General features: G+C 39.1%; 1 protein-coding gene across 3 annotated transcripts in view; it reads right to left on the bottom strand.

Moving 5' to 3' along the window:
- Positions 1-22276, bottom strand: part of NOX4 (NADPH oxidase 4) — a 102286-nt gene that overhangs the window by 23759 nt on the left and 56251 nt on the right. For all 3 annotated transcript variants that reach the window (XM_068181551.1, XM_068181552.1, XM_068181553.1), the window contains one exon: positions 16217-16298. In XM_068181551.1, the coding sequence (XP_068037652.1) occupies positions 16217-16298 (82 nt within the window). The remainder of the gene's footprint in view (positions 1-16216; positions 16299-22276) is intronic.

Genomic DNA, 22276 nt, shown 5'->3' with positions numbered 1-22276 from the left:
TCCCTTGGGCCAGCTTCATGAAGCAAGTCACTATTGGCTTGGGGTCTGTAAAATATCTTTGCTTCAATTTAGCTGCCAGAAAGCCTAGAAAGAAATTCTCTGAATACTCCTCTGACAGTTGAAGAGAGAGGTCTGCAAGATAGTGATAATGCAACTTCAAATGGCTTCCAGATGTTCAGTGATGGTCAGACAAGCTCATTTCCTCAGGCAGAGAGTCTCTTCTCTGAAGGGGATAAAGACAACTGGCAAGGCCAAAATGTAAAGAAAGAACACCTGCCCGGCAGTAGAGTGAACCATACACAGTTGGAATAAAATGGCAGACTAAGGATGAGATCACCCAACTTGGAGCAAGAATTTCTGAAATCAACAGAAGCCTACAGATGAGTCTGCACATAGATTCATTGGCAGAAGCTTATCATCTACCAGAAAATATACGGCATTACATCATAGATGAGCTCAATGCAGTCCTGATTATCTTGACCTCTTCTTTATTCTTCTCTGACTCTGCTCCAATTTCTTATTTCCAGCTCTGTTTTTCAGAGTGAATGGCCTATTATTGTCTGCAGTGTTCTAGTTTCAGTCCTGCCAAGGCCCTGTATAATGACATTATTATTCATAGGTGGCAGTGTCATTGCTATTACCTTTCTAGCCATACAAAGATGCCTCTGTGCAGCTACTTTGGGTTATTCAAAATAAAGAAATTTTTATCCCTTGAATTTTTAAATTCCTTCAAGCTCTTACCTTTCTATGTGCTCATATTAACAGAGCCTTACTTTTTAGCATTTCTCTATGAGTTACATTTAAGAAGCTTAAAGAGAACAGGTGATCCCAAACAAAACAGGTAAGTGATTTTGTGAGAGACAGAGAGAGATGGGACTAGTGTTTAATTACTGTAAATACCTAATTATTTTCCTAACCCTTCCCACCCTCACTTTTCATAAATTTCCTGAGGTCTACAACCTACTGGGTGTGAGACACTGCTGCAGGACAAGGTGACTGAACAGAAGAGAGGCTGGGCATCACAGCAGAATGAACACCTCAGGCACAGAGTCAGGGTCTAAGCCAAAGGAGCCTCTCCTGCAGGTTCAATATCACATCACACAATAATGAGGTTGGAAGAGATCTCTAAGATCATCAAGTCCAACCTACACCCTAGCACCTCAACTAGACTATAGCACCAAGTGCCATGTCCAGTCTTTTTTTAAACACATCCAGAGATGGTGATTCTACCACCTCCCTGGGAAGACAATTCCAGTACTTTATTATTCTTTCAGTGAAAAACTTTTTCCTAATAGCCAACCTATATCTTCCCTGATGTATCTTGAGACTGTGTCCTCTTGTTCTGTCAGTTACTGCCTGGTGAAAGGGACCATCTACAACCTCCCTTCAGGAAGCTGTAAAGAGCAATAAGGTCACCTCTAAGCCTCCTCTTCTCCAGGCTAAACAACCCCAGTTCCTTCAAACATTCCTCATAGGGCTTGTGTTCCAAGCCCCTCACCAGCCTTGTTGCCCTCCTCTGGACGCACTCAAGCATCTCAACGTCCTTCTTAAACTGAGAAGCCAAAACTAGACACAGCACTCAAGATGCGGCCTCACCAGTGCTGAATACAGGGGAAAATCCGTTCCTATCAAGCAGGACCCCTAAAGTTGCTCTGCATATATACAGAGAAACACCACTGGGTGTGACTGGTCTTGTCATTACACAAAAACAACTCATGACATGTGAGACTTCTGGCACAAAATCAGTGTCCTGCACTTCCACACTGATCCCCATCATGTTTGTCATCATTGTGAGATGCAGATCCCAGGACTGTGTCTCAGGTCTAATCTCAAATGACAGTTTTGACCAGTCAGAGAGGAGGAGAAGTTCACACTTTTAATCCCACCTCTCTCATGCTTATCCACTGTCATTTCCAGAATGTCACTTACACCCTCAGTTAATGCTCTTTGTTTTGGTGAAACCAGAAAACAACACATTCTCAGAACTCTCCTCCATGAGATAGGGTTTAGTTTAAGTTTAATTAGCTTAATGTTTAAGTTTAATTGAGGCTGCACCTCAAATCCTATGTTCAGTTTTGGGTCCCTCATTGCAAGAAAGACATTGAGCTGCTGGAATGAGTCCAGACTGACAAGGGCAATGAAGCTGATGAAGGGTCTGGAGTAAGTCCTATGAGGAGTGACTGTGGGAGTTGGGGTTGTTTAACCTGGAGAAAAGGAAGCACAGGAGGAACCTTATCACTCTCTACAACTGCCTGAAAGGAGGCTGTAGCCAGGCTCCTCCCAAGCAACCAGCAGCAGAACAAAAGGACATTGACTGAAGCTGTGCTGGGGAGGTTCAGGTTGGACATGAGGAAGAATTTTTTCACTGAAAGGGTGGTTAAGCATTGGTGGCATCCAGTAACCATCCCTGTAAGTGTTCAAAAAATGAATGTACAAGGCACTACATTAGTGGAATGGATTAGTTCACTTAGTGATGTTTGGTCACATGTTGGACTCGATAATCTCAGAGGTTTTGTTCCAACCTTAATGGTTCTATGATTCTAACATTTCACACTTTAATAAACACAGACAAAAGGCTGTTATAAAGTATGGGCCTAACAATTTCCCCACACCATGCCAATCTTTCTTATTCAACAATTTGTCTTTTGCTGAACTGTCTGACATTTCTGCCTATTGCAACTCATTTTCCTTTTCTTCCATCCATCTCCTAAAATCTGCCAGATGATTAAGAAATTTCATTCCATCTGCTCTGGTATACACTATCCTCCCTGGTCCAATATCATCCAAGGATTTAATTAACTTGGTGTTTACATCTCCCTCCTTATCATTCATTATTTGATATATTGAAAGAACACATCCCAAGATGAATTGCTCTCTATTTGACACCTTACTCATTTTAAAACTCTCTGCTTAAGAACTATTTCCTGCTTCCCACCTGTCAACATTGACTTTTTCTTAATTTAATACACTGTGCTAAATATATATATATAGATAATACTTCCCTGAATTCCCTATAGAAAAAAAATCTGATTCTGATACAAAACAAACGACAAAAATGCCGCTGAACTACATGATATCATAATTTAGTTCTGCAGGAATAAAAGGTGTATTATCAAGCAAAAATAAACTATAAAAGTAGATCAGCTTTAGTGGAACAGCTTTTCTGCCTTTTATCCTGCTATGGTGCCCATAACTGCAGGCAGACAATAGGACATGGGTAGTACAGAGTGGATGAAATTCCAGCCTTCTAGGTTCTGTGTATCTACTGAACCTCATCTTTGTAAGACCTCACTTTTTATCCATCAGCTGTGATCAGTGATTTAGGTGTTCCACATATCACTTACTTTGCTTCTGTTTAAGGATTCCCTTAACAGCTGTATTTTAAACAAGCTGTAAAGGTAAAATTGGACAGACGGGTGAATACTTTCTGGTTGTTCCTCTCTGAGATTCTGAAAACCGCGTTAATGTTTTTCCTAATGGCTGCACATATCAACCATTCACTAAACCCCCACTGAACGTTTCTAACATCACTTCAACTACTCTGAAAGTGCCTAAGGATCCCTGATCAAAAGGTACTTCCCGCTTAGTGCAGGAACTTTACAAAGAGCAAAAAAGACAAAGGAGGAATGCAGCAGCTTAGGTGCCATGCTGGGATGGACCCAGTCTCTGTCATACCTTTCTTAGGAGAACCTGGGCAAGTCAGCTTGACACTGTGTGACAGTATGTACCTGTTAGACAGAAATGGTTATATTTCTCAGACAGAGACAAGCATTGCAAAAATGACTTCATTAAATTTTCTGAGGCCCATAAATACCCTATAATGGTGGTCATAAATCTCATCAATAAACGGATCACAATCTTTAATGAGCAAATAAAAGGAAGGGAATACAACATTACACAAAGGAGTGTTTCTAGATATTTGTTGTTTTATGGTTTCTATCTGTCCAGCTGATGGCTTTCATGTTCAGATCTGACCTGACAGTTTAAAAAAGGGTAAGCAATAGCTTCATGTCTCATTGGAGCAGCCTTGCCAAGGCAAACAAATAAAAGAAAGGGTAAAGATGACTGTGTAACAAAGATAACATCCTTGTTATCTTCTTGCTAATCCTATTTCATCAGTTTAGCTAACCTTAGATGACAGTGTTCAAATACCTGAGTGCCCGGGGCGGGGTTTAACACAAGTGGCCCAATGACAATAAAACCATACATGACTTAGACTTCCTTTTCATATATATTTTTCTATGAAGCAGTTTTAATGATAATTTCCCTTGAAATTTCATTCTTCAAGGAACCTTCAGTACAGAGATAAACAGACCCCAGACTCTGCAAAATTGAGACATTTTTGGTTTATTAATAGATGCTAAATATCTCAGTCATGAGTCTTCTTGCAGGATATCATAAGGATCAAACAACGAAACAAGCTAAACTTAATTGGCTCATAATTGCCAGAATCTTGAGTACAGGACCAAATAACTAAAAAGAAAGTTAATTCGGTGAGGGGGTGCCTCCAACCACAAACAGCTGGAATAGCCAATGCAGACATAAATTGATTTCTTAAATTCCACTGGTGCTCTTAAGAGCTGCCTGCAGCCAACCTGCTCTATTTTGCTATCAAATTACTTGTGAGAGACAGATCAAATTTTGATAGCTCCTGTTTGCATGGCTTCTTTAAAGTGGATTCCTTAATTGTAGTGCAAATATGCACCAGTAAAAAAAGTTAACCAACAACCATTACATATCCAGTACTGCCATCTAACAACAGAAAGGCAAAATATACACAGATACACACTAACTATGCTCTCAGACAGCGAGGCACAGCTACCGATGGAGCAGTGAAAGCTAGGAAAGTTCCCATCTCAGCTTGTGTTGACTGTGAAAAGAGGGAAGTAGGGCCTGAGCTCCAGGGACAACCCTTCTGCTGCACTTAGACCTTGGAATTAAGATGCTCAAGTGCTTATGGAATCATACATGAAAGAAGACTTGCATATGCTGAACTTGGCCTGTTTTCTCATCAGGACACAGCAATTCAAAAATAAATGAACAAAGCATTCCTTCAGCCCTCCTTCCTAGTACAAAACAGAGGGAGATGAGGTTGTCCATCAACACCAACATTGCTTGCCTGTCACAGAAGAGCGGTGCCCAGAGGGTCTCATTACAGCATGTGTCACTGAACAAGCTAATTACATTTTGCTCTGCTGATCCCACAAGGTAAATCTGTTCTTTTGAAGGAATCTTTCCTCATGTAATATATGGACTGTGCACAAAACAGAAAGTTACATCTGACTTTCCCTTCCTTTCCCTTCCTTTCCCTTCCTTTCCCTTCCTTTCCCTTCCCTTCCCTTCCCTTCCCTTCCCTTCCCTTCCCTTCCCTTCCCTTCCCTTCCCTTCCCTTCCCTTCCCTTCCCTTCCCTTCCCTTCCCTTCCCTTCCCTTCCCTTCCCTTCCCTTCCCTTCCCTTCCCTTCCCTTCCCTTCCCTTCCCTTCCCTTCCCTTCCCTTCCCTTCCCTTCCCTTCCCTTCCCTTCCCTTCTTCCCACTATTCAGAAAACAAACTATAGTAGAGTTTTTCTTCTTTTGCTTCACTTCAGCAGCCATGTTTGACATATGTGAGTTGATGCAGAATTTCATGTTGTCTCCTTGAAACAAAACAGGGTTGACAGAGAGGCTGGCATGTAACAACTGCCCTTCACAGAAAGTCTGCTCTTTCTGGATGGAAAGCAGCACAGCATTTCACTCTGCATAACTTAAATATGTAACCAATGACTATTACACTGGTTACAGACCAGCAGTGATCCTTCAGGACAGCAGCACTTAGAAACACTGGCACAGACACTGAATTGCTCACTGCATCATCCTAATAAATAGATTTTGGTACTTTCTAGTCTTTCTTCCAACTTATACTAAAAAATTGTGGAAAGCCTGGGTTCAGTTCACAACTCCAGAGTTTACCTTATACTACCTTCAATGAAGTGCCAGCTTCCTAGATTTGAGCAAAGTGTGTGGGATCTCTCCAACGCACTTGAAACTCTTACTCATGGAGTGACATGCTGAAATACTAGAGATGGTTCCCTTGAAAATTTCAGTGACAGGAGATACTCCTGGTGTATTATTAAGATCACAGAGTTTCATCTTCACAATGCTCAAACAGCCAGAACATCAGGTTTGTGACTCCTTCACAAGATAACATTACAGCTACATGATTTGCTTTGTCCAAGTTGAAGCACAGGAAAATAGACGGCTCAGTTCTGCCACCATTTCTTTGCTTGTTCTGGTAAGAGTACCACGTGATGGAGAAATTGTTAACAGCCACTTCCATTGCTGTATTTTCCCTAACAATGTTAGGAAATAAGGTACAGGAAAAAAAAAAAAGTAAAAATAGCTTTCAAAAGGCTTTTGAGAAGGGATGCAAATACCTTCATTTTGAAGAAATCACCGCAAACGCATGTCTGCATTTTAAATATTGTTTAGTAAATTTCAGCTATCCATGCAAATAAAATAATAATTTAATAGATTGTAAGAGTTTCAGAACTGGTTCAATATATTAAAAATATTCAATCTTCAGGTGATTTGTCTAAAAGAGGAACTAATTTAACCTGAAGAATATTAGAAATCACCAACACTACATAGAAAACCTATTTTAATCTTGAAGACACAGTATACAGTGAATGGAAATACAAAGCTATAGTATCTTTATGTAACATCATAATGCACCATGCAGAGGGAAAACAAGACCTTGGAAATTCTCAAGCATTTTGCTTTCATAAGACACTTTTGAGTATTTTTTGAAACCAGAGAGGATACAGAGAACACTTGTAATATGGATCTCATTTCCATACTGGTGAAGCAGACTTGAGGTAAAAGGACTGACCCTGATGCTGTGGGGGTTTTTGGAGTAGGAAGCAATTTTGCTTTATAGAAGATCCCAGGGGAATGACAAAGTTTTAAATGTTTGATTTTAAATGAGAGTTTGATTCCACCTGACTTTCAACCCCACACAAATTTAATTTAAACCTTGTTTTATAAAGATACCTTGACAGCAATGGATAATTAAGACATAAAGCAAAGTATTATATTAAAATTATTAGGCTCTAAAGCAATTTATTTTAATATCTTTTCCTTCTGGTTGGTGTCTATAATACACCTTCTCTCATTGCTTTAAGGAAAGAAAAAATGTCACCACATTCTTGATACAACAGAAATGCATAATTAATCACCCCACTTGACACACGTGATGCCTCACATTAGGTGCAAATGCTTAGACTAATAATTTTCTGCAAACCTGTAACCCACAAGATTCTTCTATTAAAAAAACAACAACCAGGAACTCTGAATACCACCAAATTTATCTTCGCCATCCAACAAATCAGTACATATCTTCTATTTAAACAGCTTTTGTGTTTGGACTTATCTATTTTAGTCTCCAACTCTGCTTGTGAGCCATCTCAGCCAGCTGATTAGGCAACAATCAGAAAGGATTTGGCAGCTAATATCATGGGCTGTTGCAGTCCTGCAGCTGCTAACAATGTTTTCCAGCTGCTAGCTGTCTGGCCATTCAAAAGCACTTGTGATTCTTTCAAACCACTTGACAAGGTCACAGAAGAAGTTTCCTTGGGGCTAGGCTTGGCCCACTGGGCACTATCAACCAGCAGCCAACTCCTGTCCTCATGACTGAGGGTAATTAACATCTACAATAACACTATAGGATGAGACAGCTTTTCCCCCACTGCCAATTTTTACAGCTTCATAGTTCTGAGCTAAGCTCTAGCCCAGCCCAGATGTTGAGACAGCTTCCTCCATGAAATGGGCCTGACGTGTATATTTGGGGATGCTCAATTCAGGGTGGTCCTCTTGGCATCCCACAGCCTAGGTCTCCTATATATTTCTCTGAAGAGATGGGGAATGGCTGTTAGATCAACATGGGCCTGTTGCTGCCTCTGATTATCACCAAGAGTTTAAAGGCCAACATGTTTCATGAAAAAGAAATGTGAAGTGTCTCCCTCACATATACATTAAAGAGCCTGACACTCAGAATTAAACCACTCCACTGGTGCCATGCACCAAAAGTCTCCTAAAACTTAAACCCAGTCTCATGTCCTCAAAAGAACAAACCATCCTTGCCCATTTTATGCAGAACTAGAACACTAACAGTCTCCTTTGTCTTGAATGTTTGTGTTTTCCTCCCCTCTGCAGTATTACAGCATGAAGAGACATTCGTGGTACACACAAAATACTTATCTGACAGTTTACCTGCATATTCAAACCTATTTGGCAAATGGCCAGAACTGCAATGAGTGTTGATAAATTTCTACCACTGTTAAACACCAGGAAGTACATTTATGGGTTATGTCTAACATGAAACACAAAGGATGGCAGCTTTTTCTTTTTCTTCCAAATGTTTAGGGGCATAACATTGTCCATTTTGCCCTTTATTATAGCTGGAATCTTTCTTTTCTCCCTTTTCCACCAAGACTTACTAACAAAACACCAATCAAAGATGTTGCCTCCTTTAACAGTTTCTATGAAAGAAAACAGCCTTGGGGTCTCTCACTGAAAGAATGAGGCCAAAAATAAAAATGCTAATGTGCAGGTAGGCGTATAGGAGTGAATGAATGATGCTACCCTCTTTTATGCAGTCACATGGAACCACAGAACCATAGACTGGTTAGAGTTGGAAGGGACCTCTGAAGGTCATCTAGTTCAATCCCTGCCTGGAGCAGGCTGCACAGGACTGCTTCATCCAGGAGGAAATTACTACTGTCAACAACCAAAATTCCTTAGTACATGTTTCTCTTCTTTCCCAGAGCCTGGTGCTTGGATTTCTGTAACTATGGTAATTGTGAAACTACTTTTTTTAAACTCATATAAGCCATTATTTTTGAAACTATGATAAAATTGGATATAAGGGCAGAAGGGATCATTTTAACTGTCTTACATAATGAATCAAAGAACCTCACTAATACTTTCAGCATCAAACTACTATAACTTCTGTTTGAGTTGTTTTAAAAAAACACCCCTCAAGATATCTGGTGGCAGAAAATTCCCCACAGGCTCATGATGCTGTTGAGTAGTAGATATGCATGTATCAATTAATTGGCAAGCTCTATCAAGAACCAGTATCATGCTCATACTCCCAGACAGCCAAATGAAAACCAGCTCTAATGATTTGTCTTACCCCATTCACTTTGAACAAAGCAATGATTTAATCTCCCAAAAGCTGTGAAAGGTTTAATCATCTTTTATTCTCAGTCAGCCATTTCCCATGCTTAACTGGGATTATCACAATGTTTTGCATGGAACAGTTCATGCCTCCTAATGAGCCACAATTATGCTATGATAAACAGGCACGTTCAAGTAGCATCTAGAATGCTTGCTACTTAAAAGAGAATACATACACACATGGAGCTTCAATTTTGCACGTATGTTGCTGCACAAATATCTTCTTTTTTTCCCCCCCACATCTTTCTACCTAGAAAGATTTATACTTGTGCCTTAGATTTCAGGTCTGAGCCCTGTTGAAGTTAGCAGCAAAATTCTCCTTGACTTTCAGGGAACTGGTTCACTCTGTGCTGTTGTTACATGAACTCGAGGCTACTGGAAACAGAACAAAAGTGTCTTTATTTTGCAAGTTACTTCAGTACTGTACTGGTACTCTGAACAAATATAGCCTATGTCTTGAGGAATTTATGACCCATATGTTAGTTTAAAGTGTAGTCCTAATATTTCAAGATACTGACTTGGTCCCGTTTGATATTATCTGGATAGGTCCACATGAATTCTTTGTAGAATCTGAGCTCAAATATGTAAAGCACAGTGCGAATTACTGTCTTCTTTCTTTCTGTTTTCATTTCAATTTCAAAAAAAATTAGATCCAATACTTGCATTTTTACTCCTATAACATGATTGCCCTTTTTAATGAACACCTGCCAGCTACTCCATTGATACTGTTCTTTCCATTTCGTAAAACCCCCTAATGACAGGCAAATGGACTTTACTTAAAAAGAAGGTTTTATTGTTATGGAGCTCAGCCTTGCACTGGTTTGTAAACTCTACAGACTACGATGTTCTCACTGCGAAAAGCCACATTAAAAATTAAAAAAAAAAAATTAAAAAAAAGAGACAAAATCCCAACTTCCTAAAAATATGTTTCTCAAACAGCTTGAACTTCTTCTAAAGGTCATTCCAGATTCCTTAACCAGGTCTCTTTTTTTAATCAAGTCATTGAAGTCTCTTTCTTAATCAAGTCATCAAAATTCTCTGAAACTCAGGTTTCTCAGAACACAGACTGATGGTGAGATAGTTTGCTTCTAGCCTGCATTTTGAAATAAATCTTGGAGCATTTCAAAACCAGTAATTTCCATGCTTCATGTACAATGCTACACAAAGCATTTAAAGTGCTTATGTGGGTACTTCTGAAAGGCTCCTTCATTTGGCACATTCCCATCTGATTTCAGCAATATGGGCCAGCAGGGCACATGTTTTTGCAGTGGAAAACAGGATAGATGTTATTTCAGATGAGAGAGCCAACTGCACACAACTGAAAGGAGTGTGGAAGACCTGATTTCTATTTCTGGTCTTATCCCAGGGAGAACTGATCCTGGATGATGCTGGTAACTCACATCAGAGTCCCATGCCTCAGTTTTTCCTCTGTAACAAGAGGACATCTTTTGTAAAGCATTCACAGGAAGCCTTTAATAGAAAACCACTCCTTAAAAGTTCTCCACCTCTTTTTAAAACTAAAAATCTCTTTGCCTTTGCAATGAAGATTCAGCGATGAACACATAGGTCACGATTTTTCCCCTTGAAAAACATCAGGGAAGATGTTGCCTTTGTTTCTAATGCAAACTGAACTGGGTTTCTAGGCCATGCTCTGCTAGCTGCTCTCGTGCTCATTTCAATCTGTGATTCAAGAGAATCTCAGTGGATGCACTGACTGAGAAGCATCACTTCCAGCAGCCATATCTCACTACTTTCTTGAGTTAGACACAAATTATTTTCCTCTATAAAGAAAAATGTTCTCAAGACAGCTGCAAATAAGACGTAAGTTTTATTCCTGGGGTATTATTTATGAAATTTTATCTGTTTCGTGGCTCAGATCTCAAGCTGTAGGAAATTGCCACAGATCCATTACAGATCCATTATCATTAAAATAAAAAATTGGGAACTAAAAGACACAATTGTTTAGGGAGGGCACCTGTATTTTCTGGGATTTTTCATGATGTGAAAATTACCAGCATTTTTGTGCATACACAAGAAGACTACCTTAATTTACTGTGAATATATGCGGAAGAATGGTTTGTAACTTTATGACTTATGGAAAGTAAATGCATTTGGAATATTATTTCATCATACCTGCTAGGTTCTAAGTTCACTTTTTTCCCCCAAAATTCAAGACTTTGCCATTCTATTTAAATAATAAGATTTATTTCTTATACAGTCAAATTTATGAGTTTAGATTGTCTCCCTATTTGACTATAAATAAGTGCTGTTATTTCTCTATGTACACATTATGGAAACAGTCACCAAAATTTTGTTTTTCTTCATTCCTGCCTTTTTTTGTTTGTTTGTTTATTTTACTTTATTTTAAAAATAAGTGGGAAAACTTTTGAGAGATTTTAAAATCTTGGGAGAGAGACCTGTTTAGCAAGCCTTACACTGCAAGAAATTATTATTTATTTTGTTCAAGAGAAGGGCAAGTTTTAAATTGACCTTCCCCCTTTTGTATGAAGGTGTCATTTCAGATGGTACAGGACTTACTTCTTCAGCAGAAAATGGTACAGTGAGATGGCAGAAACTGGAAACTGAAGTAAAAAAAAATTATCACAGGTGAAGTAAATGACAACTGAAACAAGATGATCTAAAGGCTTGTGAGTTTTCCAGTTTTTAACATCTCAATTTGATTCTAAATTCCTTCTCTGGCTGAATGAAAAACTTGCTGCAGGGATTATCAGTAATGCTTTATGGCTTATGTAAAGAAGGGACTCAAATTAGCTGGAACATAAGCACTCCTTCTGTTCTTAAAATCTGTGAATCACCCAAAAACTTTTTTATCAGACCCACAGAAGATAAAAGAAGACCATAAATATTTCTGAAGGGGAAAAAAATAAGTAAATAATCCCTCTAAAAAAACGACATATTTATATGAGGATTTCAGCACTAAGTTGAAAATATAAAGTACGGCTGAACTGTCAAGTTACTTCTAGACAGAAAAAAAACGGCTAAAAACCTGTAATGCCAGTAGCATTTCTGGCACATCCCTCTTTAAATGCTGTTTTGTGCCGTGTCAGCCTGTCTCCTGCCTTATTCACCCATCAACCTAATTTCTCACTCTCACACTTCTTTTATCACATCCCTTACCGTTCTTTTCTTTTGGGTTTGCTTTTTTCTTTTGACATTATCAGGCCCAGCCACAAGTGGCACTTCTCTCCAGCACTTCAAGGCAATTGCATATCCTTCCCTTGTGCACGCAGCACAGGCAGTCAGGAGCAGAGTGGAGTCAGCAGGGATGGAGCAACCTAAGCCCCTGCTACTACCAAGCACCCTATCACATGCTGGACCCTGCAGCCAAATTAATGAGCATAGTGCCTTCTTCAGGAGAAATCCTGTGCAGTCTTTGCTGCACTTTAGCAATTCTTGCATTGTATGAGTGAAACAGTGAAAAAAAATTATGTAGGAATGAAAGCATGAAGTGGATACCAACATGAGAAGAGCTCCTGCAGAAATGTATTAAATGTGAAACCCTTAAAGGGAGATACAGGGGCCATAATCCTCACTTGAAAAGTAAGGAGTCAGAATTAAACAAATGAACAAATTAAGATTAACAAATCTTAAGATTAACAAATCTTAATTTGTTGGACAAAATTTGGTTTGACGACAGACCTGATTGTGTTGGTGTAACTCCCCTCAGTGACTTCAGCAGGCTTGTGGAGTGAGGGAGAGCGGGACAAAACTGCAGATATGTCTGTCATTTGCTTTGCATGCAGAGGGTTCTCCGAGGTGGCTACACTTAGCAGCAGCTATGCACCCCAACCCATTTGGTTGCCCATAGCTGCAGGTTCATTCTTAGTTTCAGGAATGGGAATCCTTGTGGACATAGTAATGGCTTCATGTCAGCAAAGAAACAGGTTTTCCCCTCAAAATATTTCTCTTAGTGGACAGGTCAGTTTCCGGATGAGGTGGAAAAGGGGGTTTGGTCACATCTGATTCCTGAAACACATTAATCACTTGAAGTATCAAAAAGACTTGCCTGATTAGACTGCTCTTTCTAGTTCTGTAACACGTAACTACATGCAGTGCGGTGTGTTTCATTAAAAACTCTACTCTAGGCATAAGACTGAAGCATAAGATAGAGCCAAGCTCCTTCTGCTCTGCAACCCCATGAAGAAAAGTGAGAGGACAAACACTGCAGACTGGGCTGGCTGTGTGGGTGTTGTCCCACCAGCTGGCAGAGCACTGCCTCCCAGTCCACAGACCACAGTGAGAACTGGTGCTCATGATGCCATGTGGGCACACAGTGGTACATGAAAAAGTCCAGGTTATGTGCAGTGTGGCTTTATAAGACTTGATCTTTGTAAGATCAGGCCTCTCTGTAGTCTCCTTTGCTTGCCAGAGCAGGTATTGGCTCCATGGCTGTCCAAAGCCAAGGCTGTCCAAATAGACTCAGGCAAACACAAGAAAAATAAAAAGATACCACATTTTTCCATCAACTAGGAGGGCAAAGCATGTTTCTTTGACACATTTACCCCAGAAAATTCAGCATATTCTAGAAAACTTAATGTCCATGCATATTTTAGAAAACTTCTTCCAGCCATTTCAGTGCATAGACACCTCTGAGAACAACATGCACTCAAAATTATCCTGCTGTTACCTGGGAAAGAGTTCAGGTCCTAATGTAATAAATGAACAAGAACATAATTCAAGCAAGAACACCAAGGTTTCTATTTCTTCCAAAAGTTGATGGATTATAGTTTGCCCATTTAACCTTTAATATTTATTGCAATGATTCTGAATATCCTGAGTGGTGCTGAACATCCTCCTATCTAATCTCCTTCCTTTGGACATTTGTCTCTTAAATATGTGAAAACTTTTATCCTTTCTACCTACTAAGCCCTCCTTAGTCAAACTATTCAGTTAAGTCACTACTAAAAATTCTCTTCTATTTTTAACCTTCAATATTCTTTGGATTTCTTTAATCATGACAAGCTCCAGTTTGTGCCCTGTGACAACATCTCATTAAAATGGTCTTTCTACTCAGATCCTAATGTAGAGTACAACCAGCCATTGCTCAGCTGAAGTCAATGAAGGGACACTGATTTATGAGATCTGTCTCTTCATTACCTTAATTTCTGTTAACTGATCCTTCCATGAAAATTAGAATAGGAAAGGTGAAAAAATTATATGGGAATAAGACAAAATATATTAGGAAGATAAAACAGGTTTTCTACTTTGCTGAACACAAGTACCTTGCTCAAAAGACAACCCTTAGGGAAATCTGGATATGTTGATAGTGTTCAACCAGTCTCTAAATGAGTGGTAATATATGATAAATTTCTGCAACAGGAGAGCAAATTTGCATCAATTAATGATGCTATAAACAAGAATCTATTGCTTTTAAGAACATACGCAAACTTCTTTTTGGTTAGGTGCCAAAATTTGTCTGACTTTTGTATGTTAGAGGTATCAGTCAATCTTCCCAAGTAACATGGCTGAAAATATGTATCCTTTTTGTGATGCAAGGCCACTATAACTTCAAACAGCAGTAGAGCTCCATACAAGCTATTTTCCCTGTGATCTTTGAAGAGTTGAACGCATCCTCTGTCAGAAGACAACAGACAACTCATTTGCCCATGAATCTGACATTGTGTAATATTGTTAGTACACTTTTTGCCAAGAATGCTAGCAATAAATTGAATGTAATGAAATGGAAAGTCAAACATCTTAGGAATGATTTATACAAAGATAAGTCTGTTCTTTGAGGAAGGACAACAAACTGGTTTCTCAGACCAGTCTGACAGTGTCCATATCAAAAATGAAATCATCTAAGCCAAGCAAAGCATAGTACTGCCAGGGTTCCAAAGGATGAGGAGAAAAGTAATAATTCATAGAAATCCTAATGAAACAAGAAGATCAATCCATACACATAAGGTGCCTTCCACTATTTCATATATTGTACCTCTACAGTATTCCAGACAATGGACAATGCAAACAAGAAATTTAGGGCGACAAAACTGTGTCTCCCTTGAAGTCAAAGCAAAACTTCACTATTTTCAGAATCAGGATTTCATCCTTGAGTGGTTGTATTTTCAAGTATTCACAGTGAGGAGGTGACTGTCTTTTAGCACTCAGCCTCTCTAATTGTCTGTTCTTAAAAAAAATGTTATTATAAGATTTAAAGAGATTTAACACCTAGCCTCACTGACTTCTTATCTATTTCAGAAACCTCATAACAATAATAACTAAAATACTTAACTGTGCTTGTTTCCATCATCATTGAAGAACTGTCTACATACATTCTTTCTTCCATCTCCTCCTTCTGTCCACCCTGCACTAGCATCCTTTCATTGCTCATTCTGGTCAGGGTTAATGTAAGGACCATGTCTTCTTCTTTCCCCTTCACTGCCTCTGTTCAAGCTGAAAGTGACTGTTTCTTCTAGTCAATAAAACAGCAAAGAGCTTTTATTGTTTCACTCACAAGAGGTATCGTCCAGGATACACAATACATTCAAGACCTCCTTAACACTCAACACTACTCTTTCAATCCCTTTAGGGATATAGGTGAACATATACCCCCGAAAAAGGCAGAGAAAAAAAATGTTTCCTAGTGTTTGAAGGCTTTCAGAGGAAAGCCTGTTAAAATTTAAGGGAATCTATCACCATTAATGACAGAATCCCAGAAGACAAGAGTGGGGATTAGCCTGATAAAACATCTACCTGTGTCAACAGAGAAACAAAGTTCCATCAGACACTGATCCAGGTGACTCAACATCTGTGCTCCACCACCAGCACCACCTCCCCCACTGACAGTGGAGCATGCTTGCAGTGCGTGTCTGCTTCTCCTTGACACCACTCAAAAGACTGCAGAGATCAGTGCTCGCGTGGCTCCCTGACAGCTCTGCCTAAGGATTCTGCACCAAAAGCATGTACAGTGCTATAAATGCTTTACTCTCCCTTGCTGCAAACAGATAAAGATTTTATTTCTCCCAAGAAGGCAATCTTACTTACTTGGGATAGCGTCTCTGCTGAAAGATGGGCAGAATCTCTGTATCTTGATTTGAATGCAGAAGCAGTAAATCCCGAAATCTTTCTGTCAGGACAAAGGAAAAAAAAAAAGAAAAAAAAAAGAAAAAAAACAAACCCAGACTGTGACTCTGCATTATACGTTCAGGCCACAAGTAAGCAAGCAGTAATATCAGTGAATTCTCTCCTCCAGAAATATTTAGCAGAGGACAAAACTAAGCATAGAGGGACTAAAAATCACTGTTTCCTATAAAACCTTCTAATATTTTAAAATGCCTTTTTTTTTTCATTCAGTACTGAATTCTAGTAGTGCCTGTAAGTTTCTAAGGTCTTCTGGGTATCATGCACAGCCAGCCATAAAAAGTCTCTGCCTTGAAGAGCCTAGTCTAAACAGAAAGGAGGAACCCCTAAGGATTCACCAGCCACTAAAGGATCACAGTAGTCGAAACAAACTTAGATTAATTAATTCATATAAATTAAACTGCAGTACAAATCCTTCAATAACTGACTTGATGTTTTTAAGGATGGTTGGAAGACTGGATTTCTTTTCTGTCATTGTTATCTATTTCAAAAACTGCATGATAGGATTTTCTGCAGGAGGCAAAGCTTTTGTAACTTAATTTCACTGACCACCACATGAAGGGGTTGTTGTAGTTTGCATAGCTGCCTTTCTCTTATGCATTTCTCTAGAGGTGGTTAAACACAGTAAGTCAAGTAGGATCTGTAGGACCTTCTATCAGTCCAAATTTGCCAGTCATGAAAGACAGAAACCTTCTCAAAATTCACATGATACCCAGATTCAGGGATAGAATAGGATTTCCACCCAGATCAAATTCCTTTAACCCAGATTCAGGGATAGAATAGGATTTCCGCCCAGATCAAATTCCTTTAGTAGATCTCCATAGCATGGGACATGCCCTGTTTCCTTCTTTCCTTCCATCACCTGCAATTTTAATCTGTCCTACAGTGGCACAGAACCGATGCCTTTTCCACCTCCTACCCTTCCTTCAATACTTTATAATTGTGGCTGAAAGTCTTCAGCTACAGGTATTAGCCTTCTTTTGCTAAACCACATTTTGTAGCCTATGGTGTGTGTGGCAGCTGTACCATGGATTTCTCCAAACTAACTCTCTTCCATGAAATTTTTCATTCTGGAAACTGAACCTGAGGTTAAGTGTAGTCCTCCTCATCTCAGATTCCCATGTATCTTAAAATATCCTCTAACACCAAGTTTATGGATAAGGAAATTACAGGACAAAAAAACACTTAGTTTTATGCAATATTCTGTCATCAAAACTAAACTCCATTAATTTGGATACAATTCTGCTATGTGGCCTCTAAAGTGGAAAGAAACCCATCAGAACCACACTTCATAAAGTTGTAATACCTTGAAAAAAGCACAGTTACTTCATAAGGAAAACTCTCTTGTTAAGGCCTCAGTTTTAAAGGTCAGCTGTCTCACACCTGAGGCTTTTCTCAGCTGGCTAAGATGTATTGCAAACATCTTGGATAAAATACCAGGATCTGCCAGTGAAGAAAGAGGAGCTTATCTTTGTTCCTTTATTTCTACACCTCTTTATATTCAATTCTGAAAGAAATAAGCACTCCTATCTCCAAAATTCTTCTCACATCTTCAAAATGTAAATTAGTCTTCCTGTACCTAACTAGGACAAAGAGCAGATGTGGCCAACAAAAATAAATGCAATAAATGCAATGCTGTAAAGATGAAAGTTAAATCCAATGAGCACCTTTCAGGAAACAGCCTTCTCACAGTATTGAGGAAAAGCTTGCCAATACGCTACTTCTTGACCTCTGCTTGAAATTTTAGGAAGATGGAGGAATTTGCTTTTCTTTTTTTTTTCTTCTTTTTTTTTTCTTTTTTTTTTTTTTTTTTTGTCTTCTGGTACATGGCAATAGGCTGTACATAGACCCTATGAGCCTTAAAGATGATACATTACCATCTTCAAAAGCCAAAGGATGAGAACTGAAAGGCTACAGAAAGTTTTCACCAATGTAAAATATCCCCTCATGTTTCAGAGCCAGCACATTAACCTCCACCTCTGCTTCAGTAATCTCCCCACACAACCCAAGCTACCGATGCATTTCCAGGCATCCTTTACAAAAGCCTCCACTCAAACAACAGCCTTTGTGTGTGCCTGGTGGAGAAATAGGAGGAAGCTTACAATGGCAAACACTGAGTGACAGCACTTCTTTCCATGACTTGAGGATTTTAATCTCTAGAACATGGTGCAAGACACCATGATTAAGGATCTGTCTTTGCAGTGGCACAGCTGATTTATTTCTGAGGGCCTGTAACCAGGTGTGACAGCGATGTAAGACATGGAGAGACATGCTCTTATTTCAATGCTGCACAATAACACATTACAGGTAGGTGAGTGAAGCTGGTTTCTCAGATCTTGGTAAGGATCTATGACTCTCCGGGACAGACAAAACACATCCCAGTGAATGTGCAGATATGTCCCGCCACATTGTTCTATCTGAGATGGATATCACCCAGGCAGAGAGCCATATTCCATCTCTATCTCCTACTCTGTGACTTATTATTGTGCTGCTGCCCTTTCACATTTATCAAGGCCACCTGGTTGCACTCCAGGACTCAATTCAGCAAGCAGTGATCTTGAAAATATTTTGAATAGTAATGTGACAGGGCTGGCCAGTACTGGAGCAAAAGCAGCCAAGTTATGGCATCTGAAATTGGCCTGAACAGTTTTCCTACTAGATCTTGTTTTAGTTAAAGGCAACTTTTTTTTTCCCCCCACGCTATGGCAAATTTCCCAGGCAGATGTATTTTCTTTTCACCATATGACTTTGTTCATTTTTCCATGTGGCATGGTTCAACCTCAGACAGCAACCAAGCCCCACACAGCTGCTCGCTCACTCCCCCCATGGTGGGATGGGGGAGAGAAACAGAAGAGTAAAACCAAGAAAACTCACGGGTTGAGACAGAGACAGTTTATTAGGACAGACAAGGGAAGAAATTATAATCATGGTTGTAATCATAAAAATAATTAGAATATGCAAAACAAGTGATGTACAATGCAATCGGCTCACACTTGCCAACCAATGCCCAGCCAGTTCCTGAGCAGCGGCTCCTGGCCAGCTTTCCTCATAGTTTATGCACTGAACATGATGCCATATGCTATAGAATATCCCTATGACCAGTTGGAGTCAGCTGATCTGGCTCTGTCCTTCCCAACTCCTTATGCCTTCCAGCCTTCCCACTGGCAGGGCATGTAAAGATGAAAAGTCCTTGTCTTAGCATAAAGACTACTTGGCAACAACTGAAACATCAGTGTGTTATTAACATTATTCTCATCCTAAATCCAAAACACAGCACTGTACTATTACTACAAAAACTGACTCTGTTCCAGCTGAAACCAGGACACCACAAAAACACTTACACTACACGGTAGTGCTGCACCGCATCTCAAATCTATTCTACAGCTTCTCCCAGCACATTAACCTCCATGTCCTGTAAATCCTCTTAAGAGAAATGGCATGCAGGAACCTTTAGGACTAATTTGTCCCATGGGACCATTGTGTACACATGTCACTTTTTAGCTCTGTGACATTCTCCTACTACATATATTTATGCAGAGTACCAAAGTCACTCTAGACAAATGACATTATTGCCTTTAAGGACCATCCATCAAGGTGGTGAGGGAGGTGACAAGAGCCTTGGTAGTTACTGACAGCACAGGTACTTTTGGAGCTCTTACAAAAGGAAATATGAGAAGATTAATGCTTTACAAGAGAAGGCTTTTCAATTCACAAGAAAAAAGTCACAACGATAGCTTCCCAAAGGGGGAAGAATTTTTTCAGAAACCTAAGACCTTGATCTAATTCATGCTACAACAACATATGAAAGACTTGAGAACTAATGAAATGAATGATTAGAGCATTTTTACATTATTTTGATTTGCAATCAGTAGTTAACCAATAGAACTAAAACAAGTCAGAATCTTTTCATTACTTGGATAATTTTAGAGCGATATATTCCAAAATTGAGTCCTTTTTCCTGTGATGCTTTTATCTAGGTGTTGGTCTGATTCATTAAAATAAAAAAGAATAACATTTACTTAGTCAAGGTTACCTGCTTCTGAAAACTGGAATTACCTTCTCTGCTCCTCATTCTATTCATACAATCTGCATGAGTTAAAGTCTGTACTACAGGATTGTTCACATTGTTCTGAGATCAGCAATAGCACTGATTGTTTTGTCGCTCTGCTGTGTGTGACACTGCAGAGCGACACTGTCTCACTGATTCTCCTGTAAGTCTGCCCACAGGACAAAGTTCTCAGAAACATCAAGAAGGGTTGCACAGTGACATCTTATGCTCAAACTTATGTTTTCAATATGATGAGTATCTCAACTTCTTCTTGGCTTTCATTTTGAGTGTACAATTCCTTCCAAATCCTTTATCAGTGAGAAGTCCTCAGTTAAATTTAGGCAGTCTCATTGAGACCATACATGTTCAGCTAAACATGTAGCATAATCAGTTACCTGTGATGAATGGAGACTGTCTGTAATAACACAGCCTTATGCCCTGTCCTCCTAAATCAGGAAAGCTGCAGACTATAATGAAGAGAAAGTTTGCCATTGAAATCTTTATGTATTTAACCTGTCCTATATATTTATACACCATTCTTCCCTGTCTTTTGTCTAAGTTTTCTTCTCTCTGTTCTACCTTTTGATCCTCCTCCCCCTTCCAGCATAACATATTCACAAGTCAGCTACTGCAATCTTAGTTATAAATACCCTTACCTTCTTTATGGTAATACATGTTATGCCAAGCCAGTTAATCTACAAGGACAGAAAGATGCATTTCAAGAGAAATTTTCCCTTTAAAATATTTAGATTAATGCCATATTTGTTCTCAAACAGAATGGGGTTGTGCTCAGTATGGTGAGTTGACAGTTATGTCAGAAAAATGAGAGCAAGAATGAGCTTATAGTCTGAAGGTCACTCAAACTGGTAACAGTCAAGTTTCCCTCTTCCAGAATACACTATTACAGAAGTGGAAAGAGAGACAAAGGAAATTTTTTGCAATATTTTAATATCTGGGGCTTCTCACAGCAGAGAAAAATAATTTCTATAGAAGGTCCCCGTGAGTTAAAACACATTATTATTCATATTCTGTAGACAAAAGCATGCTGTGGCACAAAGAGCGCTGGCCTTGTTTTTCAAAGCTGTCACGTCCCTGAAGCTCTTATTGCTTTAGCACTTCAAAAATTATGCCAAAAGTCACACACTGCAGTTGCGTAAGATTTGAATTTAAAAGTCATGTCTTGTGGTTGTCTTTTCTCACTCCTTCTTGTTACAAAATACCTTACAGAAAATAACAGCAAAATCACTTTCACTATGATTTCATTCTGCTGTATTCCAAGGGTCTTGAAAAATCAACTCCCTGCTCATTCCAAGTTTGACGGGTATGAAACTATGAGGTCACTGCACTATATACCTGAAGTCTGAGACATTACTGGTTTGTTTATCCCAACTATCTTTTACCCAACACCTTCAGACCATTTTCTGAACCTCTAATAAAAAAAGGTGGAATTGCATACAACTAACTCAATTAAAAACACTGTAAAACCAATAGCAACTGGCTTAACGGGATAAGGATTTCTTTATTACCAGCTTTATGGATTATTTTTTAAAATTAAGTTAATAAGGATAAAAAGAAATGTGATGAGAAAGCAACCAGATAGTGGGAGAACAGAACAGCTTCATCAGCTAAAAATTACAGAAACTGCAGGTCAGCAGCCAGCCAAGCTTCGTACCAAATGGTCTATCCATAGTGACACTCTTCTACATTTGGATATTTTGTAGTCATGTTTCTGTAATTACCTCTTCTGCATTCACTAAGAAACAAATATCGGTTCCACCTTTCACCACAAGGACACTTTGTAATTCCTGAAATTTCAAACTAAAAAGTCTGCCTAGTTTTATGCAAAATGCACAGTGGTCTGAATACCTTTCATGTTATGAATAACAACTTGCAGTAACTAAAACAAAATAAATTTA

The sequence above is a fragment of the Anomalospiza imberbis genome, chromosome 2, assembly GCF_031753505.1.
Source record: "Anomalospiza imberbis isolate Cuckoo-Finch-1a 21T00152 chromosome 2, ASM3175350v1, whole genome shotgun sequence".
Classification (NCBI taxonomy): Eukaryota; Metazoa; Chordata; class Aves; order Passeriformes; family Viduidae; genus Anomalospiza; species Anomalospiza imberbis.
This window is presented reverse-complemented; position numbering and strand designations above follow the sequence as displayed.